The sequence below is a fragment of the Mobula birostris genome, chromosome 8, assembly GCF_030028105.1.
Source record: "Mobula birostris isolate sMobBir1 chromosome 8, sMobBir1.hap1, whole genome shotgun sequence".
Lineage (NCBI taxonomy): Eukaryota > Metazoa > Chordata > Chondrichthyes > Myliobatiformes > Myliobatidae > Mobula > Mobula birostris.
The window spans coordinates 21,353,192-21,380,475 of NC_092377.1; the positions used below are offsets into that span (position 1 = coordinate 21,353,192).

General features: G+C 41.7%; 1 protein-coding gene across 1 annotated transcript in view; it reads right to left on the bottom strand.

The window, feature by feature from the left end:
- Positions 1-27,284, bottom strand: part of ttc27 (tetratricopeptide repeat domain 27) — a 286,736-nt gene that overhangs the window by 250,018 nt on the left and 9,434 nt on the right. The window contains exons 2-4 of the mRNA XM_072264878.1: positions 19,769-19,943; positions 18,712-18,841; positions 10,912-11,052 (exon numbers count right to left, since the gene is read on the bottom strand). Of these exons, the coding sequence (XP_072120979.1) occupies positions 10,912-11,052; positions 18,712-18,841; positions 19,769-19,943 (446 nt within the window). The remainder of the gene's footprint in view (positions 1-10,911; positions 11,053-18,711; positions 18,842-19,768; positions 19,944-27,284) is intronic.

Genomic DNA, 27,284 nt, shown 5'->3' on the forward strand with positions numbered 1-27,284 from the left:
GATCAGGGTGAGGTCAAAATAGAACAGGTCTGTGTGCTGGACAATGTGGAGATTAAGGAAGAAGTAGTGTTGGACCTTCTTAAAAACATCAAGATTGATAAGTCCCCAAGGCCGGACGTGATATACCCCAGATTGCTGTGGGAAGTGAGAGAAGAGATTGCTGGAACAGTAGCTATAATCTTTGAATCCTCTTTAGCTGCAGGGGAGGTGCCGGAGGATTGGAGAATGGCAAATGTAGTTCCCTTGTTTAATAAAGGTAATAAGGAGAATCCTGGGAACTATAGACCAGTGAGTCTTACGTCGGTGGTCTGCAAACTATTGGAAAGGATTCTTAAGGATAGGATCTACGAGCATTTGGAGAAGTACAGTCTACTCAAGGATAGTCAACATGGCTTTGTGAAGGGAAGGTTGTGCCTCACGAGCCTAATTGAGTCTTTTGAAAAGGTAACAAAAGAAATTGATGAGGGTAGGGTGGTAGATGTGGTCTACATGGATTTTAGCAAGGCATTTGACAAGGTCCCCCACGAGAGACTCATCCAGAAAGTCATGAGGCATGGGATCAGTGGAACCTTGGCTGTTTGGATAAAAAGTTGGCTTACAGAAAGAAAGCAGAGGGTAGTAGTGGAAGGAAAGTCTTCTGCCTGGAGGTCGGTGACTAGTGGACTGCCGCAAGGATCTGTCCTGGGACCCCTAGTCTTTGTGATTTTTATAAATGACTTGGATGAAGAGGCGGAAAGATGGGTGAGTAAGTTTGCAGATGACACGAAGATTGGAGTTGTGGATGGAGCTGTAGGTTGTCGAAGGTTATAAGAGGATATAGACAGGATGCAAAGTTAGGCAGAAAAGTGGCAGATGGCGTTCAATCCGGATAAGCGTGAGGTGATGCATTTTGGAAGGACAAACCAGAAGGCTGAGTACAGGGTTAATGGTCAGTTACTTAAGAGTGTGGGTGAACAGAGGGACCTTGGGGTTCAAATCCATACATCCCTCAAGGTCGCTGCACGGGTTGATAGGATAGTTAAGGCTTATGGGATGCTTGGCTTCATTAATAGGGGGATTGAGTTCAAGAGTAGAGAGGTCATGTTGCAACTCTATAAACCTCTGATGAGACCACACTTAAGAGTCAAGCAACACACATCAAAGTTGCTGGTGAACGCAGCAGGCCAGGCAGCATCTGTAGGAAGAGGTGCAGTCGACGTTTCTTCAGGGTCAGGGTCTCGGCCTGAAACGTCGACTGCACCTCTTCCTAGAGATGCTGCCTGGCCTGCTGCGTTCACCAGCAACTTTGATGTGTGCTGCTTGAATTTCCAGCATCTGCAGAATTCCTGTTGTCCACACTTAAGAGTATTGTGTTCAGTTCCGGTCACCTCACTATAGGAAGGATGTGGAATCTATGGAGAGGATGCAGAGGAGATTTACCAGGATGTTGCCTGGATTGGAAAACAAGTCTTATGAGGCAAGGTTAGCAGAGCTGGGACTTTTCTCTTTGCAGCGTAGAAGGATGAGAGGGGACTTGATAGTGGTTTACAAGATTATGAGAGGCATAGATAGGATGGGTAGCCAGTACCTGTTTCCCAGGGCACAAATAGCAAACACCAGAGGGCATATGTACAAAGTTAAGGGAGGGAAGTTTAGGGGAGACGTCAGGGGTAAGTTTTTTTACACAGAGGGTTGTGGGTGCCAGGGATGGTGGTGGAGGCTACAACATTAGGGGTATTTAAGAGCCTCTTGGACAGGCACATGGATGAAAGGAAAATAGAGGGTTACGGGGTAGTGTGGGTTTAGTACATTTTTTTAAGGAATATATGGGCCGGCGCAACATCGAGGGCTGAAGAGCCTGTACTGTGCTGTAGTATTCTAGCGTCTAGTGTCTAATGATTGCCGCTATCTTTAAATTCTTCATAGTTCCTAACTTGTTGAAGAAGTATTCCTAGCTGTTCCTGGGATCGCCAAGCCCAAATGCTTGAAATGGCAGTGAGCGAAACAGTTCAGGACTGTCATACTGCATATATCTCACTAAATATCAATGACAAACTGTACCGCCTGAACTGTTTTTTAGATTTTCGAAGGTCGACCCAAATGGGTAACATATCAAAAGCACACACAACTGATGCTCGAAGCACGGTGCAGTGTCTAATGGTCACGCTGTACACCCCAGACGTTCAGTACAAATCTGAGTCTTGTCACTTGCAGAAGTGGTCGGATGACTGCGGTGGCGGGTGTATCAGAGATGGGCAGGAGTTGAAGTACAGAGGACTAGCGGACAAGTTTGTGGAGTGGTGCAGGAGGAATCACCTGCTCCTGAACGTGGCCAAAACCAGGGAAATTGTGATTGATTTTAGGAGGAAGAGGACTGTGACGAATCCCATATACTTTCTGGGAAAAGAAGTTGTGGTGTTGGAGGAGTACAAATACTTGGGTATTCACTTCAACAACAAACTTGACTGGAAAACCAACAAACTGCAAAACCAACACCAAGACTGTTTACAAGAAGGGGACGTGCAGACTCTATTTTTTAAGGAAGCTGAGATCCTTCAAAGTGTGCAGCAGGATCTTTTACCAGTCTATTGTAGTGAGTGCAATCTTCTTTGCAGCTTTATGTTGGGAGAGCATCATCCGCGCTGGTGATGCAAAAAGACTAATAAACTTATCAAAAAGGCTAGATTTGTCCTCAGCTACAACCCAGACTCCTTCCAGTTAGTGGTGGTGAGGAGGTCACTAAACAAATTGTTATCCATAATAGACAATATGGCACATCCTCTCCATGACCTACTGAATAAGCAGCGGAGCACCCTTTCGATTCACTCAGCTCCTCTGTCACAAGGATCGTTACAGAAAATATTTACTACCAAATGCAATGAGCGTATACAACAGTTCATCTCTGCGCGACAGGAGAACACACATCATAACACAATCGTCTGTTTTATTATTTTGTACATTATGATTGCACATCGGTAAGTTATTATTGTGTATATTATTATTCTGTACTTTATTATTAGTCAATATTATTATATTTATTATTATTGCTAAGTGTGTTTTTAAATGTTGTTGCTGTCATGAAATAATTTTCCACTCGGGGTCAATGAATTACTTACTATTATTACTAGAAGTAAACACAATTGATGCTAGTTAGAAACTGTTTGGCAACAGTCTTCTGCCCCAATTAAGTGGTATAGTGACCCAAATAAACGAAGGGATCTGGCTATTTTCTCAATTAGATTTTCTTCTTTAAGAGTGATCCCAAATGCGCTATGGAAACATAGTGGTCAGCATAACACTATTAAAGCTGAGGGCATTCCGGAGGTCAGACTTCAATTCTGGTACCATTCTGCAAGCCTGTAAAGAGTCTCTGTACATGCTCCAGTTTCCTCCCACAGTCCAAAGACATACCAGGTAGGTTAATCAGTCATTGTAAATTGTCCCATGATTAGATCATTGGGGTTGTGGGGTGGCTGAAAGGAGCAGAAGGGCTTGCACCATGCTGTACTGCTAAATACGTAAACAAACAAAATAAGCCACTGCCCAATTAACCAATGGCACAATTAACCGGAATCCAGCGTATTTACATTCCTGATTGACTATTCCCTTTGTTTCTGAAAAGTCATTTCAGTCAATTTATGAAAAGCTTTTGGAAAAAAGGTTGAACAGTAATGGTAACAGATTGGACAAATACAGCAAAGGCAATTCTTCAGTAGGTGGCAGTAATGATCGAAATAGCAGCTAGTAAATGCCCCATAACACAGCAGCAGGTGAAGCAGGCACTCCCCCTGCTGACCACAAGTTGTACAACACAGCAATGAAGCAATTATCATTGCTTCCACCAGGTCATTCAAAGGAAAAGATACCTGGAAGAGAGTACAAGGTACTAACGAGATCAAGAGTTTTAAACAGCTTTGGATAGTTCAGGATTAAGTTTCTGTCCTGAAATTATTCCAGTGATTGCACATATTTTCTAACTGCTTAGGTGCATCAACCTCAAGTTCACATATGCAATAAAATCTCCATCTCAAAAACTCATCCGAAAACCTAAACCCCAAATCCAACAGTGACTTCCATTGCAGGAAGCAGGAAACAAACCGAATTCATGCCTCCCAATGACAGCATCACAACACAATCATATAATTCGCCAACAGATAACAAGTGGTACATGGCAGAACAATACTAATAAATAATAATTTTTTCTAAAGGTTTAAACGCTCACAAAATAATGATTTAGTTGCCATGTCCAGTTTGGAGTATCTATCATTGTATACCGATAACAAGATTAGCAGATAAAGAGCACAGAGGCTGTAATATAATAATGTGCAGGCTGTCTTTTCAAATCCATCCATCAGAACATTTTAAATTAAGACTAATCTGGTAATCCACGTCAAGCTTGCCACCCTACCCACAGATGGCTGCAGGGTGACAGCACCATCTTAGACAAGCTGGACAAGAAGAATAAATTCAGCTTGATTACTCCAAGCCCCAATTGCATCTGGTGACATGACTCATCACTGTCATAGAATGCCATCTGCTATTGGCCTTCAAGCTTTCCATGGAATTTTTGTCTCAACTTCAGTATATATTTAGCCTCGCTCTGATCAACCCTTGGGCCTTCTCCAATCTGTTATCCTCTACGTGACTTGCCTCCAGCAAACTTTTTCATTCACGCTGAAAAGATAATCTAGCTTCCTTTCTTACCCCTATCAGACTACAAACATTTGTTTCTCAAGTAGTCACATTCTTTTAAACCAGCATTATTGATCCATTTCCCAAAGAATCCTCAACCGTTGTGTACCGCAGATTTTTGCCCTGATCGCCAATCTCTTTTTTTCCCTCCCAAGTCTGCAATGTTGTCAATTACAATGATAATACCCATTTACCCCACAGCTGGGTGGAATTTCTTCAGTTAAATTTTCACCGTTCACTGTACTGAATCAGCCAAATTGAAACTGAGTGACATTCTCTGTGACTGAAAAACAGCTCGCTATCCCATCCTTCCTTTTGCAGCTCCCCACAAATCTATATACAATACTGTGCAAAAGTCTTATATACAAATGTATAGCTAGGGTGCCTAAGACTTGCACAGAACTGTAGTAATTTTAAGTATTGCACTGTATTGCTGCTGCAAAAACAAAACAAGTTTCATGATATACTGTATGTGAGTGATATAGAGAGAGTTCAAAGGAGATTCACAAAACTGTTTCCAGAATTGAACGGCTTATCGTATGAGGAGTGTTTGGTGACTCTGGGTCTGTACTCACAGGAATTCAAAAGAATGAGCGGTGATTAGTTAATGAGTTAATTCAGAAACAAAGGTTCTTGACATAGTTAATTCAGAAACAAAGGTTCTGACATAGTTAATTCAGAAACAAAAGTTCTGAACTTAAAGAGGGGTAACTTTGAAGGTATGAAACGTGAATTAGCTAAGATAGACTGGCAAATGACACTTAAAGGATTGACGGTGGATATGCAATGGCAAGCATTTAAAGATTGCATGGATGAACTACAACAATTGTTCATCCCAGTTTGGCAAAAGAATAAATCAAGGAAGGTAGTGCACCCGTGGCTGACAAGAGAAATTAGGGATAGTATCAATTCCAAAGAAGAAGCGTACAAATTAGCCAGAAAAAGTAGCTCAGCTGAGGACTGGGAGAAATTCAGAGTTCAGCAGAGGAGGACAAAGGGCTTAATTAGGAAGAGGAAAAAAGATTATGAGAGAAAACTGGCAGGGAACATAAAAACTGACTGTAAAAGCTTTTATAGATATGTAAAAAGGAAAAGACTGGTAAAGACAAATGTAGGTCCCCTACAGACAGAAACAGGTGAATTGATTATAGGGAACAAGGACATGGCAGACCAATTGAACAATTACTTTGGTTCTGTCTTCACTAAGAAGGACATAAATAATCTTCCAGAAATAGTAGGGGATAGATGGTCCAGTGAGATGGAGGAACTGAGCGAAATACATGTCAGTAGGGAAGTGGTGTTAGGTAAATTGAAGGGATTAAAGATAGATAAATCCCCAGGGCCAGATGGTCTGCATCCCAGAGTGCTTAAGGAAGTAGCCCAAGAAATAGTGGATGCATTAGTGATAATTTTTCAAAACTCATTAGATTCTGGAGTAGTTCCTTAGGATTGGAGGGTGGCTAACGTAACCCCACTTTTTAAAAAAGGAGGGAGAGAGAAACCGGGGAATTATAGACCGGTTAGCCTAACGTCGGTGGTGGGGAAACTGCTGGAGTCAGTTATCAAAGATGTGATAACAGCACATTTGGAAAGCGGTGAAATCACCGGACAAAGTCAGCATGGATTTGTGAAAGGAAAATCATGTCTGACGAATCTCATAGAGTTTTTTGAGGATGTAACTAGTAGAGTGGATAGGGGAGAACAGGTGGATGTGGTATATTTGGATTTTCAAAAGGCTTTTGACAAGGTCCCACACAGGAGATTAGTGTGCAAATTTAAAGCACACGGTATTGGGGGTAAGGTATTGGTGTGGATAGAGAATTGGTTAGCAGACAGGAAGCAAAGAGTGGGAATAAACGGGACCTTTTCAGAATGGCAGGCAGTGACTAGTGGGGTACCGCAAGGCTCAGTGCTGGGACCCCAGCTGTTTACAATATATATTAATGACTTGGATGAGGGAATTAAATGCAGCATCTCCAAGTTTGCGGATGACACGAAGCTGGGTGGCAGTGTTAGCTGTGAGGAGGATGCTAAGAGGATGCAGGGTGACTTGGATAGGTTGGGTGAGTGGGCAAATTCATGACAGATGCAATTTAATGTGGATAAATGTGAAGCTATCCATTTTGGTGGCAAAAACAGGAAAACAGATTATTATCTGAATGGTGGCCGATTAGGAAAAGGGGAGGTGCAACGAGACCTGGGTGTCATTATACACCAGTCATTGAAAGTGGGCATGCAGGTACAGCAGGCGGTGAAAAAGGCGAATGGTATGCTGGCATTTATAGCGAGAGGATTCGAGTACAGGAGCAGGGAGGTACTACTGCAGTTGTACAAGGCCTTGGTGAGACCACACCTGGAGTATTGTGTGCAGTTTTGGTCCCCTAATCTGAGGAAAGACATCCTTGCCATAGAGGGAGTACAAAGAAGGTTCACCAGATTGATTCCTGGGATGGCAGGACTTTCATATGAAGAAAAACTGGATAAACTAGGCTTGTACTCGTTGGAATTTAGAAGATTGAGGGGGGATCTGATTGAAACATATAAAATCCTAAAGGGATTGGACAGGCTAGATGCAGGAAGACTGTTCCCGATGTTGGGGAAGTCCAGAATGAGGGGTCACAGTTTGAGGATAAGGGGGAAGCCTTTTAGGACTGAGATTAGGAAAAACTTCTTCACACAGAGAGTGGTGAATCTGTGGAATTCTCTGCCACAGGATACAGTTGAGGCCAGTTCATTGGCTATATTTAAGAGGGAGTTAGATATGGCCCTTGTGGCTACGGAGATCAGGGGGTATGGAGGGAAGGCTGGTGCAGGGTTCTGAGTTGGATGATCAGCCATGATCATAATAAATGGCGGTGCAGGCTTGAAGGGCCGAATGGCCTACTCCTGCACCTATTTTCTATGTTTCTATCTCATTGAAACCTATCGAATGGTAAAAGGCCTTGATACAGTGGATGTGGAGAGGATGTTTCCTATGGTGTGAGAGTCGAAAACCAGAGGACACAGCCTCAGAGGGGCATCCATTTAGAAAGGAGATGAAGAGGAAATTCTTTAGCCAGAGTGCTGAATCTGTGGAATTTGTTGCCTCAGGTGGCTGTGGAGGCCAAGCCACCGGGTATACTTAACGCAGAGGTTGATAGATTCTTGATTAGTTAGGGCATGAAGGGATATGGGAAGAAGGCAAGATATTGGGGCTGAGAGGAAAATGGATCAGTCACGATGAAATGGCAGAGCAGACTCGATGAGCCACAGGCCTAATTCTGCTCCTACGTCTTGTGGTCTTCTGGATTCTAATATGGATGCCTATTGTGGACCAAAAGTGAGAAGGTGGCAGGGAGAGGGGAATTATGGTTGGGAAAAGGGGTAGAGAGAAGGGAGGGAGCAGGAAGCACCAGAGACACATTCTGTAATGACCAATAAACCAATTGTTGTGAATCAAATGACCTTGCCTGGAGTCTCAGGGCTGGGTGGGTCTGCACTTGCACTAGCCCCGGCCCCTGGCACGACTTCTCTGCCACCCGGTCCCCACCGCTCCTACAGTGCTCCACCCTGACCATTCCCAATATGCTTTGCTCCCGCCTGATTTAATAACTCACTCACCGCTCCACGTCGACAAATACAGTACTGTGCAAAAGTCTTAGGCACCGTAATGATATATATGTGCCTAAGACCTTTGCACAGTACTGTAACTGTCTCAGACATTACAGAAAACCATGATCTAAGAAGCTGCCCAACCCTGGAAGCCCGCAAGCATCCATCTTTGACTCCATCTCTTCCATTTCAGCACCTGCAGATTTTATCTTGTTTGTTTCCCATCTCAACTTTTCTTGTTTTTATGCATCGGGGTCCCCTGCCTGACGGTAGATTGTCAAAGAGGATGCTGGATGGATGGGCGGGATCCTTAATGCTAAGAGCCCTGCCTGCATAGCACTCCTGAAAATGTCCCCAGTGGATGGTAGGGAGACCCCTATGATTCTCTCATCTGTTCTCACAATCCTTCCTGTTACCAAGTCCAGGATCCAGTTATAGAGGGAGGCATTGAAACCCTGTGAGGACCGTTTCCCCAACAGTCTCTGGGTTAAATGCCGAATTCAAGTCTGTAAACAGCAACCTGGCATATGAGACTCCATTCTCCTGCTGGGACAGGACAGAGTGGAAAGCAGAGGCTAAGGCATCATCAGTGGATGGACTCGAGCGATAAGTGAACTGGAAAAGGTCTAATTTAGCTGGGAGGAAGGCTTTAATGCACTCCATGACCAGCCACCCAAAGCATTTCATAATGGTTGATGTTAACGCCACAAGATGATAGTCACCTAAGGCAGGTTATAGTCACCTTCTTTAGCACTGGAATGATGGCTGTTGCCCTTGAAAACCGAGGTGGTTAATTTATTAATGATCTGGATGATGGAAATGATGGCATTGTGGCCAAGTTTGCTAATGATAAAAAAAAAATAGGTGAAGGGGCAGGCTAGTGCTCAGGAAACAAGGAGTCTGCAGAAGGACTTGGACAGGTCGGTAGGATGGGCAAAGTAGCAGTATATCAAATACAGCCTAGGGTGTTTATGGTCATAAACTTTAATAGAAGGAATCAAAGCGGAGACTAATAGAGGGACAATTCAGAAACTGGAGGTGCGAAGAGACTTGGGAGTCCTCATGCAGGATTCCTAAAAGGTTAACTTGCAGACTGAGTCAGTCATAAAGCTGTCAAATGCAATACGAGCATTCTTTTTGAGGGGACTATAATATAAAAGCAAGGATGCAATGCTGAGGCTCTATAAGGCATTGGGCAGACGGCGTTTGCTGTATTGTCAGCAGTTTTGGATATCCTATCTACAGATGGAAATGCTGCTATCAAACAGGGTCCAGAGGAGGTTTATGAGGGTAATTCTGGAGATGAAAGGGTTAACACTTGAGGAGTGTTTGATGGTTCCAGACCAGTACTCGCTGGAGTTCAGAAACATGAGTGGATCTCATTGAAACCTACAGCATATTGAAAGGCCTGGATAAATTGGATGTGGAGAGAATGTTTCCAGTGGCAGCACAACCTCAGAATAGAAAGACATCCCTTTAGACCACAGATGAGGAAGAATCCTTTTTTAGTCAGAGGGTGTTGAATCCATGGAATTCATTGCCACAGGTGGCTGTGAAGATCAAGTCATTGGATATATTTACAGAGGAAATTGATAGGTTCTTGATTAGTAAGGGCATCAAAGGTTACAGATAAGGCAGCAGAATGGAGTTGAGAGAAAATAATACTTCAACCACGATTTAATGATGGCAGAGCAGACTCAAAGGACCAAATAGACTAATATTGCTCCTATGTCTTATGGCCTAACCCACTTGCTACCAAAGTTCCAAATCAAGTACTTTATCAAGAATAATTTCTTCCATTTCTAAATTTTCCTGGCCAGCCTCCTATTCTCCAACCTCCATGTAGTTCAATTAAAACAGCCACAGTAATACCACACCAATTCTCTCTCATTCAGGATGCTGGGTACTTATCAACATACCTCAGCCAAAATGATCCAGTATCTCAGAATTCCTCATTATATTTGTCCTTCCCTATCATTGTCCCACATCACCTAGCACCAAGATAAACCACGAGGTTTGCAGTTTTTCAGCTATGATCTTCTGTACTTCTCCTTCTCCACCCTTTTGAGCCACTTGAGTTGGAGTTTCGAAATTTCTGTCTACCATTTCCTCTATTGCCTCCTCCTCCTTATCCCAAAGTGTCCACAACATCAAATTATATATCAATGAACATTGATTATATAAACAGAACTTGCTGCATTGACATATGATACCAGAAGCTAGCATTCCCTAAGCACCAAGTAAAAATTAGTCTGACTCGTGTTTGTCTGGTCCTGAACAGTCTATAATGAATGCTGGCAGTGATTCAGAGGCATTCTTATTTATTACATTCACTTCTGTTGAATTCATTCTGATATCACACAGGTAAAATGAGAGTTCAAACCCATATGGATACAGTCCCTGAAAATAGCGTTATAGTTAACTATGACTTACCAGATGTCCCACTGTTTTTTTTGGAAATTCAAATATAAGTTAATAGCATAATAGGGAAAAAAGCAACCATATTAAAGAGAAAATACCAAAACTGTTAGAGCTGGATCACCATTACAGCCTTGAATAAAAGTGTAATGGATCCAAACAAGCTTGTTATTTGTCTGAATCACAGCGATACCTGTAACACAAGAACATTAGGGATAGATGCACCCTTACCTGGAAAAGATCCAGTTTACCCCTGCAGTTCACCAGAATTGTCCTGGCTAATATCAGCAGGATGGGGTTGGAAAGGAGGTTGTAAATTGCTTCTCCGTCCAAAACCAAACTATTCAATAAAGTGACTTGTATGTCTTGAGCCTGAAGTGAAACAAACGAAATATGTTAGTTATGATTACCTTTTCTGACATCTCTACCCTCCTGAAAATTGTAGCTATCTACCAACCATTGCTCAGTTGGGAGTTCCTTTTCAACTCTATAGCGCTGAACTATTCACCTTACCATTGAACCTGCAGCCGTATGAAGAGTAACCCACTGAAAATTACCATGAATTCTTGCAGGTCACAGAGTGACCACACTCAATGTGCTATCACATCAGAAACAGGAAAGCAGACACCCCATCACAGCAAATCCCCATTTACTCATATCTGAATCAACCAATTCAGAAAACTCCATTTGGGACAATGGCAAATGTGCGACATTTGTCCTCAATCAGTGAGAGAGCAGCAATTCCAGTGCATGGTTTGAACACTAAATATAATTAAGTCTAAATGTGATATTGCTTTCTCAAATAACCATTCCTTATTTACCCAAAAACAATGATTATTAGAGAACAGTGCCGTGCACCAACAAATCAAACACAACTTCATATAGGTGAAGCAATAGTTTCTGAATATTTCATTCATAATGTTACAAAGACAGATAACCCCATTAATGCATACCATTTTGGAGTTTTGGTAAGATGCATTTGCTGTGGAATAAAATCAGTTCATACTGTAGCCTGTTCATCATCAATTAAGGGTTAAAATCTTATTAAATTAGTGATCTATTCACTTGGTCATTATGATCGACATCAAGGATTGCCAAATTTAGACACTTTTCGGGCTTGAAGAAGATAATATCTTTTCAGCTCTTCAAGCTATCACATGAAGACAAGCTGATAATGAGTCATGCTGGGAGAGAAATGAGATGCATCACAGAAATATATAACACGACCTGGGATTCCACAAATGCCGAGCATACAATCTATTTGTATCCGAGGAGCAAATTGCTAACATTTCACAACTTCATATACCTTGCCTACACTACTGTTGAATGCTTCTTCCTACATTGCAACTTCCCTGACGTCACTGATAGGAAACATGTTGGAAAGCTGCTTCTGCAACTTCGGCATACATATATCCTAAACAACACACACAAAATGTTGGATGAACTGAGCAATTCAGACCGCATCTATGGAAAATGACAAGTAGAGGTTCCGGGGTGAGACCCCTCATCAGGCCATTTTTGCAGAGCTCCTTCTAGGCAGTTCCTGCAGACTAAGGCAACTTGCTTCCATGTCATTGTGTTTCAACATAGCTTAAGAGTGCAAGGAAAAAAACGCAGACTCTGCCATGGATGGTCCTGGAAGAGCAGGCAGATGGGTTGGTTGGGAAATTGTGTACTTCTTCCACACTGTGCATGAACTCTGCATAGGCAGATATCTCCTGGATTACTGACTACCTAAAAGATAAACCCCAGTTTGTATGGCTGGGTAGTTCGGTCTGAGATGGTGGTGAGTGGCACTGAAACGTCACAAGGGGCTCTCCTGTCTCTGTTTCTGTTCACACTGTACACCTCAGACTTTCAGTACAAATCTGAGTCTTGTCACTTGCAGAAGTTCTCTGATTACTCTGAAGTGGTTGGGTGTATCAGAGATGGGCAGGAGTTGGAGTACAGAGGACTGGTGGACAAGTTTGTGGAGTGGTGCATTGGAATCACCTGCTCCTGAACGTGGCCAAAACCAGGGAGATGGTGATTTGACTTTAGGAGGAAGAACACTGTGATGAGTCCTGTATACATTCTGGGAGAAAAAGTTGCGGTGCTGGAGGAGTCCAAATACTTGGGAGTTCACCTCAACAACAGACATAACTGGAAAACCAACACCAAGGCTGTTTACAAGAAGGGGATGAGCAGACTCTATTTTCTAAGGAAGCTGAGATCCTTCAATGTGTGCAGCAGGATGTTGGAGATCTTTTACCTGTCTGTTGTAGCGAGTGCTGTCTTCTTTGTGGCTTTATGTTGGGGGAGCATCATCAGTGCTAGTGATGCAAAACTGCTAAATAAACTCAACAAAAAGGCTGGATCCATCCATGGCTACAACCTGGACTCTCTTGAGTGAGTGATGGAGAGGAGGTCACTAGATAAAATGTTATCCATTATGGACAATCAGGCACAACCTCTCCATGAGCTACTGAATAAGCAGTGGAGCACCTTTTCGAACAGATTCATTCAGCTCTGTCACAAAGATCATTACAGAAAATCTTTCCTACCAAATGCACTAAGCGTATACAACAGTTCATCTCTGTGCAACAACAGAACACACATCATAGTACAATAATCCCTGTTTTATTATTTCATATATTATTGCACATTGGTAAATTGTGTATATTATTATTCTGTACTTTTTTATTAGTTCAGTTTGAACACTGCTATGCGTGTTTTAAATGTTGCTGCTGTAACAAAATAATTTTCCACTCGGGATTAATAATATACTTATTATCACTATATTTCCATCATAGTGCTCAGTGCTCCTCCTTTGTTCTGAGTAGTCTTGGGCCAGGGATTTTAATGAGATGAAGGGGAAGAAAACTTGGAAAATTCCCTCAAACCATTTCCTCTGTCCTGGAAATCTTTCACTGTTAGGGAGCTCAGAGCCATCTCGTTTAACTAGTATGGAATCTGCCATGTTGGACAAAATGACTCAACTACTGGAGTGTCATCATTTATCCAGTCAATAGATTTGGAGGGATGTGTGCAGATAGCAGTAGCAGAACTTCTCTAATATCTGTTGCAGGGCTGTCCACATCTCAGAAACAAAGAGGAAGGTGGGATCTCTGCGTAGCAGTGGAACATGAGCTTGGTATCTTGGTCTTCCAGAACTCTTTTTGTCATATGGACCAAGTGGTTTCCAAGAAAGTAATTCCAGAGTTCCATCATTGATCACTGCTGACAAGGTGTGGTGTTGCAAAATGGTTCGAACAGCCACACACAAAGCACTGGAGGGACTCATTGGTTCAGGAAGAATCCATGGAGGGAAATGGACAATGGAGGTTTCTGGTCAAGAGTGTGGCAGATAATATAACACTCTCTATGGTAACATGAAACAGGCTACTAAGTTATAAATTTTGGTTCCAGAAAAACATGACATCTGGATTGAAATTTCTCCAAAATAATGAATCTGCAGGGCCTAGGCAGTTGCTATACGGACCAGGAACATTCACAGCCAATCCAAATCTGTTTGTGAGAGAGATCTCAGGAGGCTATGAAGCCTACAAATGCTTCCATTGTCACCAAGCTGGGAGGAGGCTAAAAGCCTGCCAGATTTCTATTTCATTATCAATAGAGCTCTCTTAGAAAATGTCTACATGTGGGGCTTAGTGAGGACAGTGATGAACAAACCCTGACATTCTGAGGCTGCTAAAGCTCACCCATATCTCTTTATTTTCCAATGGATGGAAACTGAATACATCTGGGCCACAATAACTCTTGAAACTGCACTTAAATAATTTATAATATATAAGCAATCATAAATTAAGCACAAAGCATCGTGCAACACAAAGCCTCAAAAAGCTTCTGCCAAGAACAGCACATTTTAATCATGCATTGAGTATTTGGGTCACATACTTGCTCACTCTTTTACAAATCTACTTAATACCAGTCATACTGCAAGAAGTGATTTTTAATTAATCAATTTGCATTTATTTTTGATTGTCCTAGAATTTTGTCAAGTATGTTTTCCATTTTAAATTTACATTCTGAGTAAGTTTTTTTATGCATCAGTTCTCAGCCTCCAGCAGTAAAAAAGAAACTTGCGTTCAGGTGTCAGCTAAGTACTGTTTTTATGATAAGGATTCCCAGTGCTCAGTTAGACATCGACAAGATAGACATGGATTCTTCCAGTCCATATGGATTCTTCCAGTCCGTACCAGCACAGAGGACTGGGATATGGAGTCTCTGTTGACTTCCAAAGACCAGGCTTGACAAAGTCAGTTTCACTTAGTACATCTCCAACTTGGCAGCTATCTTCTTCGGGTCTATGGTTCAGCATCAAGGTGCGTTCATGTCACAATATCACAATGTCACTTTCAAAGCACTCTTGTTCTATCGATATTTGGCTTAAGCTTCCATTTCCAGAAATATTCATCCATGTTACTAATATAAATCATAGTTTTCATTCCATTCACTCTGTTCTTAAATATTCACATAGAAATAGTTACAAAATAGACACTGGATGGTAATGGAGGGATATATTTCAAATTACAGGCCAAGACCAGTGGTGTGCCACAGGAATGGATGCTGGATCCACTGTTGTTTGACGTGCATCTTAACAGTTTGGACAAGAATGCAAATGACACCAAAATAGATGCTGCAGTGTATAGTGAAAATGTCTCAGGCTACAAAAGGATCAAGATCAACTGGGACAGTTGCAAAGTAAAAGGAATGGCAGATGTAATTTAACCTAGACCAGTGCAAAGCGATGCATTTTGGGAAGTTAAACCAGAGCAAGACAGGGCCCTGGGAAGTATTGTAGAACAGAGACACCTAGTGGTACAAAGTAGTGACACAGGTAATGAAGAAAGTTGTTTGCCTTCATTAGAAAGGGCACTGAGTACAAGAACTGAACACTGTGTCATAGCTGTAGAAGATGGTACTATGACCACACCCAGAACATTGTGCTCAGTTCTGGTCACCATACTACAGGAAGGATGTGATTAAGTTAGAAAAGGTACAGAAAAGATTCACGAGCACGTTGCCTGTAATGGAGGTCTTCAGCTATAAAGAGAAACTGGATAGGTTGGTACAGTTGCCCCTGAAGTGAAGGAAGCTTACAGAGGTTTATAAAATCATGCTGCCAGACGATGACATCAAGTTGAAAAACACATATAGATAAGAAATGTTTAGAGCAACATGAACCAGCTCAGAAGACACCTTGGTCAACACAAACAAGTTGAACTGAAGAGTCTGTTTTCATGTGGTATAACTCAGATTCTTTGATACAATTTTCATCCTAAACAAAGGACAAATAAATTAGCTATTTCAAGCTCCTCTTCTTTTTTAATTTTTTTTGAAAAGAAATGCAAAATCTTGAACAGATTATAAAGTAAGCATCCTTATTCAATAAGTGTAACTTTGGCACAACCTATCAGGCATACAAACAAAGGTAAAGATAATGCTTTTTTTTCTAAATACAATTAGATATCAGGGAGAGTTACATATAAAGGATTTAAAGGTTTTCTCCTTGGCCAGAAGCAAGTTTCCTTTCATATGTGTCAAAGTTCCCTTTCACTATTTGAAAATTATCTTCAATTAATCTTCAAAGGGAATTGCATACAAGTGTGGTGTAAATGAGAAGTCAATCTCTGCAATAGGGAGGAGATCCAAATGTAAGGTGGAGAGAACTAAAGCTCCAAAGAAATCAGTAACTTACTGCATCTTCAGTTCCCCCCAGATACCAACAAATGGTTGCGATAGGTCATCACAGCAATATATTATCTTATTTTCCCCCCACAGATGCTACCTCACCAGCTGTATCCCAAGCCTTTTCTACTTTTATACCAACTTACTGTAGACTACCTGATTTTCCAAATTTAATTAATACAAACTGACCCAAAATTATCAGTTCATAGTCACAGTGTGACACAGAGCATGGAGAAAGGGTCTTTAGCCCACCTTGTTCATGCCGATCAAGTTGCAATATCAGAGCTAGTCTCATTTCCCTGAATTTGGCACACATTACTCTAAATCTTTCTTATCAATGTACCTGACGAAATATCTTTTAAATGCAGTAATTGTACTGCATTTACCATTTCCTCGGGCAACTCTATGCACATACCCACCAACTGTGAGTGGAAAAACTTGCCCTTTAAGTTTTTCCTTTCTCACAAAACTTTGCCCTCTGGCTTTCGGTTCCACCAACCTGGGCAAAAGACCATGACCATTCACCTGAACTGTGCCCCTGTGATTTTATATATCCCTACAGAAAACTGCTCAGGCCCCTGTGCTCCAATGAAGAAAGCCTTGGCTTAACCAGTCTCTCCTTGCAAATCAAGCCCTCCAACCCAGGTAAAATCCTTGTGAATATCTGCTGCCCTCTTTCCAGCTTAATAATATTCTTGGCATAGCTAGGTAACCAGAACTACACACAATATTCCACCTGTGGTTTCATCAGCATCCTTTACAGTTGCGGCTTGGCATCCCAACTCTTGTGCTTAGGGCTCTGACCAATGAAGGCAAGTGTCCCAGACATATTCTTCATCACCGTCAACCTGGGTTGCCACTTTCAGGAAACCATGTATTTGTACCTGTGGCCTCCCTGTTCTACAATACCCTGCCTTTCACAGTGTTAAACACAACACCTCATATGTGTCTGAGTAAAATTTCAGCTGCCATTCCTTGGTCATCTTTCATAGTAATCTAGATCTTGTTGCAATTATTCATTGGTCAGAGCATTGAATATAAGAGTTGAGATGTCACATTATAATACCACCACTGCCCACAACACGTGTCATCCACAAACTTGCCAACCACACCATTACATTCTCAACCAAAACATTAAAATAGATAATCAACAACAATGGAACAAACACCAATCCCTGTGAGACACTACTAGTTACAGGCATCTAATCTGAAAAACAACCCTCCACTGCATCCTCTCACTCCTTCCACCAAGCTAATTCCCACTATCAAGCTTGCCCAGAATCCCATGTGATCTAACCTTGCAACAAACCTATGATATGGAACCTTGTCAAAATTTCACACTCTGCCCTCATCAATCCTCTTGGACACCTCTTCAAAAAAGAACCTCAATCAAATTCACGAGATGTGACTTCCCATGTTGACTAGCCCTAAACAGAACTTGCCTTTCCAATTGTAGTTCAAATAAATCATTCTCTTCAATGTAAAAATGATTTCTCCCATCTTCCTGATCTATAGGTATGGGTTTTTTTTTAAGGCCACAATTCAAGGTTTTGGCAGTGATTAAAAAGAACTACGTGGACATGTGTGTGACTGAGGGCTGAGAGCTTCAAGCTAGGTGTGATCATCACCAAAAGCCTGTCCTGGTCCAAGCACATAGATGCCACGGCCAAGAAAGCTCACCAGCACCATTACTTCAAGAGAGTAAAGAAATGTGGGTTGTTCCTGTTGACCCTGAACAACTTTTATTGAGGCATCTTAAAAAGCATCCTATCTGACTGCCTAATGGTTTGGTAGGGAAACTGCTCTGCGAGTGACTCCAAGAAACTGCAGAGAGTTGTGAATAGAGCTCAGCATATCAAGAAAACCAACTTCCCCTCCATGGATTCTGTCTGTACTAACTGCTGGCTCAGTTAAAACAAACAGCATAATCAAAGAACCCACCCACCCTGGATATTCTGTCTTCTCCCCTCGTCATCAGTCTCAAAGCACGTACCACCAGGCTGAAAGACAGCTTCTATCCTGCTGTTATAAGAGTATTGAATAGCCTTAGTACAATACAGTGGAACCTGGACATCACTATCAGCCTTGTTATGATATTGCACCTTAATGTTCACCTGTACTGCACTTTCTCTAGCTGTTACATTTTATTCAGCATCTTGTAATTGTTTCACCCTGATCTACCTCAATGCACTGTGTAAACATCTAACCTGTATGAACAAGCTTTTCATTGCATCTCAGTACATGTAACAAGAAAAAAAACAATTCACCAACATCAAATCCAACGGTAAAAATGAACGTGCAAACAAGAGCTACGGCACATTTGTCTGTACTTCTCCTTACCGCAGCAAAGTTCCCTTTCATTATTGCAGGCAAAACATCCTCCGGCTGAATCCGAACAGGCGGTCCGGTCCAGTTACTCTGCACAAACAGCTGTAAACTGCCAACACCCAGAAAGAACACCGCCAGTTGTCTACAATGAAAGTAAGAAAGTGGGTTAAATAGGTGTCATTCCATCTTTTGGATCATTCTATCAAGACGTTTGCATATTTCAAATGTTCAATCTCAATTTATGGTAGCACCACCTTCAATCATTTACCACATTTCAGTGAGAAGAAATCATTCTCAGTGGTTGTTTTTTTTATTATTTTAGAACTTGCCTCAGGTAAGTCAAAATAATTAATGTATTTGAACCTCATAACCATCCTCCTGATTGAGAATAGTTTTGTCTGAGCCAAGCGGCTCAGACTAAAAATACTCCATCACGGTACACAGAGAGATTCTGCAGAGTCTAGAATCCACAGCAACGTACACAAATTGCTGGAGGGACTCAGCAGGTCGGGCACATCTATTGAGGGGAATAAACAGTTGACATTTCAGGCTTTATCAGGACTGGAAAGGAAGGAGACGGGGGGGCGGGTAGGGGAAGCTGACAGGTGATAGGTGAGACCAGGTGAACGGGAAGGTGGGCATGTGAAGGACAGGAGATGAAGTGAGAAGCTGAGAGAGGATAGGTTGAAAGGTAAGGGGCTGAAGAAGGGGAGAATCTAATAGGAGAGGACAGTGGACCATGGAAGAAAGGGAAGGAGGAGGGGAACCGCAGTGGGGTGATGGGCAGGTGAGATGATAACCAGAATGGAAAAAGCACTGGAATTGAAGCAAGCTATTCAAATCCTGAGTGACTACTGTGTAAAAGAGTCTCATTGGGAGTATTTTTTTATTTAAGTAGTTTGAGTGAGCAATTCAGGGTGGGGGGGAGCGGAGAGAAGAACTTACAGGGCTGAGGAAAGCTTGAAGGACTAACCAAATATCTTTACCAAAGATCTGGCAAAAGTTGAATGTACTGAAGAGATTCTTTGACGATTGTGGAAAATTGTTATGAAAAATGTTGAAAATTCACCTTTCAACTTGATCTTCAGATGGACCACTGAGATATGCCAGGATCTGATTTTCCAAATAGATGTCAATAGTTTCTTCATCAGTGATTTGAGCAGCGAAAATTTCCTGAATCTTTCGATTCAATAATATCCCTTCAAAGTTCCCCTTGAACAATTGGTGCAGCAAGAAGTTGCTTTCTGAAAATGGAACAACAACCATCAGGCTAAAGAGATAGACAGCTCAGTAAACGGTACAACAGAGTTCATGCATTTTCTGTATGTCAATTTACAGACTTCACTATTTTTCACACTCATTCTAGCCCTGGTCAATACCTGACCTGTCATTTACCAAAGTGAAGACTCTGTTAGATGTGCCTAAGTGACAGAAGCCATCAAGTACAGCAGCTGAGCCTAATCTTAACTTCAACACATACAAACACACACACTTTCCATTGTTCATGGGCAGGTAGAAAATGGATGCAATTGTCATTGCACAATGAGCAAGGCAGAAAGCCAAGCTCCTTTGCCTCCTTTTGCTCCTTGGGTCAGTGCTGTCCATCTCACAAGTGTCAGAGAGGCACCATAGGAGAGAACCTCGAGCAAGCCTGCAGCATTCTCACTTCAAGGGAAGAAGTTGTGTGAAATTAGTGGTTGACCACCTTATCCCTTCAAATTGCTCTATCAACATGACGAAACAATTCACCACCTGCCTAAAGGTCAATACCACCACAGGGAGACCAGTCTACTTAACGAAGACCCCTGCCACTGGTTCTGATATCCACTCCTTCGCAGCGCAGTACTATTACAGTGCCAAAGATCGTGGCTCAGTTCCTGCTGCTGTCTGTAAGGAGTTTGCATGTTCTCCCCTTAACAACATGGTTTCGTCTGGGTGCTCTGGTTTCCTCCCAAGTTCCAAAGGCACAAGTGTTAGTAAGGGTTACTAAGGGCAGGCTGTGTTGGTGCCAGAAGCATGGTGGCACTTGCAGATGGTCACAGCACATTTGTGACATAAATGGCATCTTTCACTGTATGTCCATCTGACAAAGCTAATCGTTTCACCCACCTACAGACTCGACTGTCAATGTGATGCACCACAATGTGACACCAAACCTATTTAGTGGGCTCACCCTGCCCCATAACTGTTTGATCAGGAACAAGCAGCATGGGAACATCCAATTTTATTAGCATGATAATATTGAAACAGGATTAACCTATTTATTCTTGAGTTGATTTCATGAGAGCTTATTTTACTTGTAACCTCACACCACAAACCCACCTCTTCCCCAAATCCCACTGTACATTTGGCCAATAAAAGCCTCTCAACCTCAGTTTCTAAATTCAAACCATCAACTGGCATGTGGTCCAAGTTTCTACCACTCTTACCCTAACTTCACTCCTGAGTACTTAGTTCAATTTTTTAGGGCATATGCCTTAGCCTAAAACACCAAACCTCTCCACATACTATAGTGATTCCCCAAAAATTTTCTATCAAATCATCCCTTGACTTCTTAACTTCAAAGAAATGTGCCTTCAGCTTTTGTAGAAATGCCTGTTTCTTTTCACCAGCCCAATATCCTACAGTTCTCTTCTGAATGGTTTCATGAAGCATCGACACAAGGACTGCAGCACATGGAAGACAGGTCCATCACAGTCTCAAAACACCTAAAATGTGCAATGGCCAGTAGATAATAAAGATAATCGTTGCTGTTGCTCATATCACAAAAAGATTCTCCTGCTATCCAAGTGTAAATCAGGCTTAGATCTTCCTGAATATGACATTTTTTTATTGAACTAAGATTATTCATTGTAACAATCATGTTGGTGAGGGCAAACTTAGAGTATCATGTGCAGTTCTGATCGCTGACCTACAGTACTGTGCAAAGGTCTTGGGCACATATACTGTATATAGCATGGGTGCACAGTACTGTAGTCATTTTATGTATTGCATTGTACCGGCAAAAAAACTAATTTCATGACATATGGGAGTGATGATAAATCTGATTCTGATATGGGTCTCTATTACGGACAGAGAGTGGGAAGGGGGCAGGGAGAGGGGAATCATGGTTGGGAAAGGGGGGAAGGGAGAGGGGAGGGAGCAGGAAGCACTAGAGAGACATTCTGTAATAATCAATAAATGGATTGTTTGTAATCAAATGACCTTACCTGGTGCCTCAGGGCAGGGTATGTCTGCAGCCACACCACTCCCTGGTCCTGGCCCTCCTTCTCTGCCGCCTGAGCCACAGCCCTCCCGCAGTGCTCCACCCTCACCATTCCCAATACCTTCTGCTCCCACAAGATTTACACACGCTCTCCGCTCTACATTGACAAATATAGTACTGTGCAAAAGTTTCAGCTATATAGTTCGGGTGCCTAAGACCTTCGCCCAGTACAGTAAGCTCGAACGAGTTGAGAAAATTTACAAGAATGCTGCCGGAACTTGAGTTTCTAAATTACAGGGCTGGCTGAATAGATTAGGGGTTATTTCCTGGAGTGCTAGAGATTGAGGGGAGATCGAATACAAACTTCAGAAGTATAGATAGGGTAAATACATGCAGGCTTTTTCCCCTGGGAGGTCATAGATTTAGGATAAAAGGTGAAATATTTAAGGAGAACCTGAGGGGTAACTACTTCACTCAGAGGATGTGAATACGGAGTGAGCTGCCAGCTGAAGTGGTGGATACAGGTTCAGTGGTAATATTTCGGAAAGGTTTGGATAGGTACGTGGATGGGAGAAGTATGGAAAGCTCTCCTAAGGTGTAGGTAGATAGAACTAGGCAGAAAACCATGTTGGCATGGACTTGATGGCCCAAAGGGCCTGTTTCTGTGCTGTAATGCTTGACAACTCTTATTGTAAAATGTAGCATAAGTATTCGAACATACTCCAGCTAAGTTGTTCTTCAATGTGTCCCACTCTGCTTTCACCATGAAAGCAGCCAAGTTACACAAAGCAATGTCTCCATTCAAATGACTAACCAGGTAAACTTGTTTCTGTTGGTAATGACTGCAATGCAGCATTCCCTCAGTCACGCTATTATACATGTGAAGCACTCAGTTCCAATTAATTCTTCGTACCAAAGCAAAAATACAAAATTAAAGTAGACAGATGTGAAGATCCATACGTGAACAGACAACGAGAGACATTTCTAACATGTAATTATTCCTGCCACATCCAATTCATGTTTGTACTTCATAATGGAACACTACTGGCTCACATTCCATAATAAATAGGAGTTCTCTCAATAATGGAACTGCTATACATTGTACTTTGTCTGCCTTAAAACAGTATCAATGTACAAAGAGATATTAAAAACAGCAAATTGCTTTGATATTAAAAATAATAGCATATTGTTCTATTTTTTGACTAAAACAATCTTTTCCACATAAAAGAATCACAATTCTGCTGCGACCAATTTGAAGAGTTTCCAATCCTGGTGCAAGTAATTAAGCTCCAGTTTTAACTGGAAGCCTGAGATGACAGACACAAAGTTTGATATTCATCAACTGCAAGTCAAAGATCTTATTTCTAATGCAGGTTGCTTTTGGGAAATCAAATGGTTTTATTATAAATTGGTAGTATCTCTTACCTAACACCTAACTGAACAATTCACGTTGCCAGCATGACCATACACATCTTTCAAAATTCAGCCTTTCAGCTTTTCCTACATTGCCAAAATTTTCAATTCGGAAATGGCAGGCAGAAATTACACAGTGAAATATCAGCAACAGGGAATCCAAAAGAATCATAACCCCCCACTGTTCTATTTTAACACCATCATTATGGGCAGACAGACTTTATACAAACACTCTGAAACCTGTTACTAATAATGCCCTAAAGGATTCCAACCAACAGGACATCCAAATGCTGACGCACTTCATCGTTCATTTGCCAAACCCAGTTCTGCCAGGCCTCTCACAGTTCTAGGTCACTGTTTTGGTGGGAAGAACATCGTTACTTTTTTATTGGACTGTACTTTATATTGCTTTCCTTCAGTTTTCCAGTGTTTTCTTTCCTGTGGTCAATTGGCGGGTGGCTGATCTGTTAATTTTTTTTGTGTGTAAGAGGTGGGGTTGGGGGTTTGGCGCTACTATAGCTGTTCTCTTCTGAAAGTGAGGAGGGGTCGGAGATTGTTATGTGTAGGGGTCGGTTATTGATTTTGTGGCTGATTTTTTTGCAGGTGGGGGGGGAGGGGATTTGGGGGCCTGTGAGTTTTGTTTCTTTTCTTTTTCATGCCGGTTGTGGGGGGGGGGGGGGTTGATGTCTCTTCTTTCATCAATGGCCATGGTCTTTTTGTATTTAATGGCTATCTGGAGTAGGCATATATCAGAGTTGTCCTTTACATGCATACTTTGTCAATAAAGTGAACCTTCGAATCTTTGTCTCAGCGTAAAACCACATTCCTAAATCCATAACACTTTTATTCATTTTGTAATCTGAAATTTTATTTTTAAATTGAAAATACATTACATAGTTCATCCTTAAAAATTCAATAGCCCACATTTTTTCAAGACTGCTAAAAATGGATCCATATGGTGTAAAGTGCAACAAGTAAGCAATTCAACTAATACACAGGTAAAAATTTGCTTTAGGTTACATTCACTGCATTCCATAAAGGACAAAGGTCATTACTTTTTAGATTTTATAGACTTAAGGTGAAGAGATGCTGCGAGTGCAGTATTCCTTCCATCTGTAGACAGTGAATGCTCATCAGCTGTGGCTAGTAAGGTCCTTCTACTCCATGCATAACTTTTTAATCACTCATTTCTAACAGCACATAGATGATTTAATACTAAACTACAAGTTATCCTACAACTGCCAACCTATACTCGAATTAAGTTTTTAATTCACAGCCAGTCTACTATTAGCCTTCTGCTGTAAGTATCCAGTAAGAAGTGGCTTCAAACTACTGGTTCTAAAAGATCTGATAATCATATACCTGCCTTTGAATAACAGAATCAGAATCATACACAGTCGGCCCTCCTTATCCGCGAGGGATTGGTTCCGGGACCCCTCGCGGATACCAAAAAAACGCGGATGCTCAAGTCACTTATTCAACCTGTCTCAATGCTGTGGACCTCAGGACCCAGCAGAACCCCGGACCTTATTCAACCTGTCTCAATGCTGTGGACCTTAGGACCCAGTAGAACCCTGGACCTTATTTAACCTGTCTCAGTGCGGTGGACATTAGGACCCGGTGGCAGAGCTCTGAATCTGCAGTGTTTCTGTTATCGAAAAATAATCGCGATCGTGATTTAAAATAAAGCTGAAATAATAAAGCGATCAGAAAGAGGTGAAACGCCATTGGTCATTGGAAAAGCGTTAGGCTACAGTCGGTCAACAATTGGAACAATTTTAAAGGATAAAGTGAGAAAAGCCCTGCCCCGATGAAAGCTACAGTTATTACTAAACAACGCAGTGGTTTAATTATTGGGTTTTGGGGTTTTGGGTTTTTGATCCTCCACATCAACCCGGCACAGATGGAGAGCGCGCTCAGGAGCAGTCTGTCACTGGATCGAACTCGGGAACTTCTGTTCCCGAGCCCGGCGCTGAAACATACGTGTCTTAAGTGTTTTATATGCCTAGAAAGGTAAAATATATACTATATACTAAGACAAGCGTTTGACTAACTGACGCTAAATAATATCGGATGTACCTGCTCCGACTTACTTAGTAAGAGAACTTCCGGTTTTTTTTTCGATCCCAATCCACGATAACCTACACACATCCTCCCGTATACTTTAAATCATCTCTAGATTACTTATAATACCTAATACAATATAAATGCTATGTAATATAGTTGTTATACTGCATTGTTTATGGAATAATGACAAGAAAAAAAAGTCTGTACATGTTCAAACAGCAAGTGCTGGAAGAGCACTTCCGGGTTTTCTCGACTGGTTGAATTCGCGCATGCGGAAGTCGCAGATCAGGAGGGCTGACTGTACCTGTGGATGTTCCCTGGGAAGAGAATGCCAAGTACTTACAAACTTTGTTTTTAAATATGTACATTGAAAAGAATGTGTATGAAATGAGAACAATTATCCAACCAGAACATTTACCTCTTATAGTCTCCCTCTAAACTAAAAACAGAATCCAGAACTAGTCATACAAACTTTAGAAAAAGAGAATTCTGAGGCGACCCACTTTCCAGCGCACTCGAACCGGCTCACAAAACGGCGCGTGCCGGCAGAGAGGCCAGCCCCAAAAAGGGCGCCAGGCCATCTTCACCAGCAGGGGGAAAATCCCGTACACGGGAAGGGTCTGTGAATATGCATTCCCCACAGCAGTCCCGCCCGGGGAGGGCAGGAACGGAAAGGCTTTAAAGGAGGCCACAAAGTTTGAATAAATCTCTTTTTTTGCAACTACAACTCACCGACTATGTGTTGTTACTCTAGCGCTGTGTGTAGCACACCGCTACAATTCAATCAATAGTGCTTGGGAAACCCATACCAGTTTTCAAGATCTGGAGGAAACATTCCAATGCAAATGATTAAGAATCATGGTCTTTGTGTAACCAGTCATGGATAGATGGGCCAAAGGGCCTGTTTTTGTGCTGTAGTTTTCTATGACTCTATTACTAACTACTTTTCTGATACAACATCTGGTTGGTTCAAAGTTGAACAAGAGCACAATATTGCCTCATGTCACAAACTGTAGCGGTTTGAAACATTTAAGTGTTTCAAATATAAGATTATTGTCCTATCCAGAATTCTACTCATTTGTTTGAAAAGTAAAATGGATTAGTCATCTAAAATTATTTAAGACAATAAGTCGTTGATGAAATACACTTGATACAAATTCACGCGTCCTCTCACCAGCAGCGTTCATGACATGCAGTTAACAACTGGATTGATTTTACAATTCTGTCCTCTAGTCGATGTAATTTCTAGTGGACCAGAATTGTGCATCAATGATGGTGTTCATAGATTTGTCTTTAAACTTACAGTGCAAAAGCTCAGGCAAATAGTTAACATTTCTTTGGACATATATTAATCAAAATACTGCACTATTTCCAGCGATTGCCTAACTGCGCTGAGATAACAATGCACTACGCGATATTACAATGGTACATTCTGGAAATTTTGGCTCAAGTTACATACAGTCCTTAGTTACAGCTTTTCTTATGCAGATTATATACCATTATGTACCATGATTGTTCTGTGTAATATACATATTTGAAATTATCTATGAATAAATTGTACAATTGAAATAAAAAAATAAATTCAGTCAACAAATTTAAAAAGTAGAGCCGTATTTATAATGTCCTGGCTTTCAGTAGAACCGAGCTTTCAGCCTCCCTTTAATCACTAAATAGACTGCAGACACGGGAGCATGACTAATGATAGCCCCAACTCTTTTCTTGTCTGTTTTCCATAACCCTCGACTTCGCTGCGTTCAAACATCCACATACCTCACTCTTAAATGCATTCATTAATTCAGCCTCCCCAGCTCTCTGAGATGGAGAATTCAAAAGATTCACAAACCAAAGAGGTGGAATTCCAACTCCTGACTCGGACAATTCTGAACCCTTACCCCTTGGT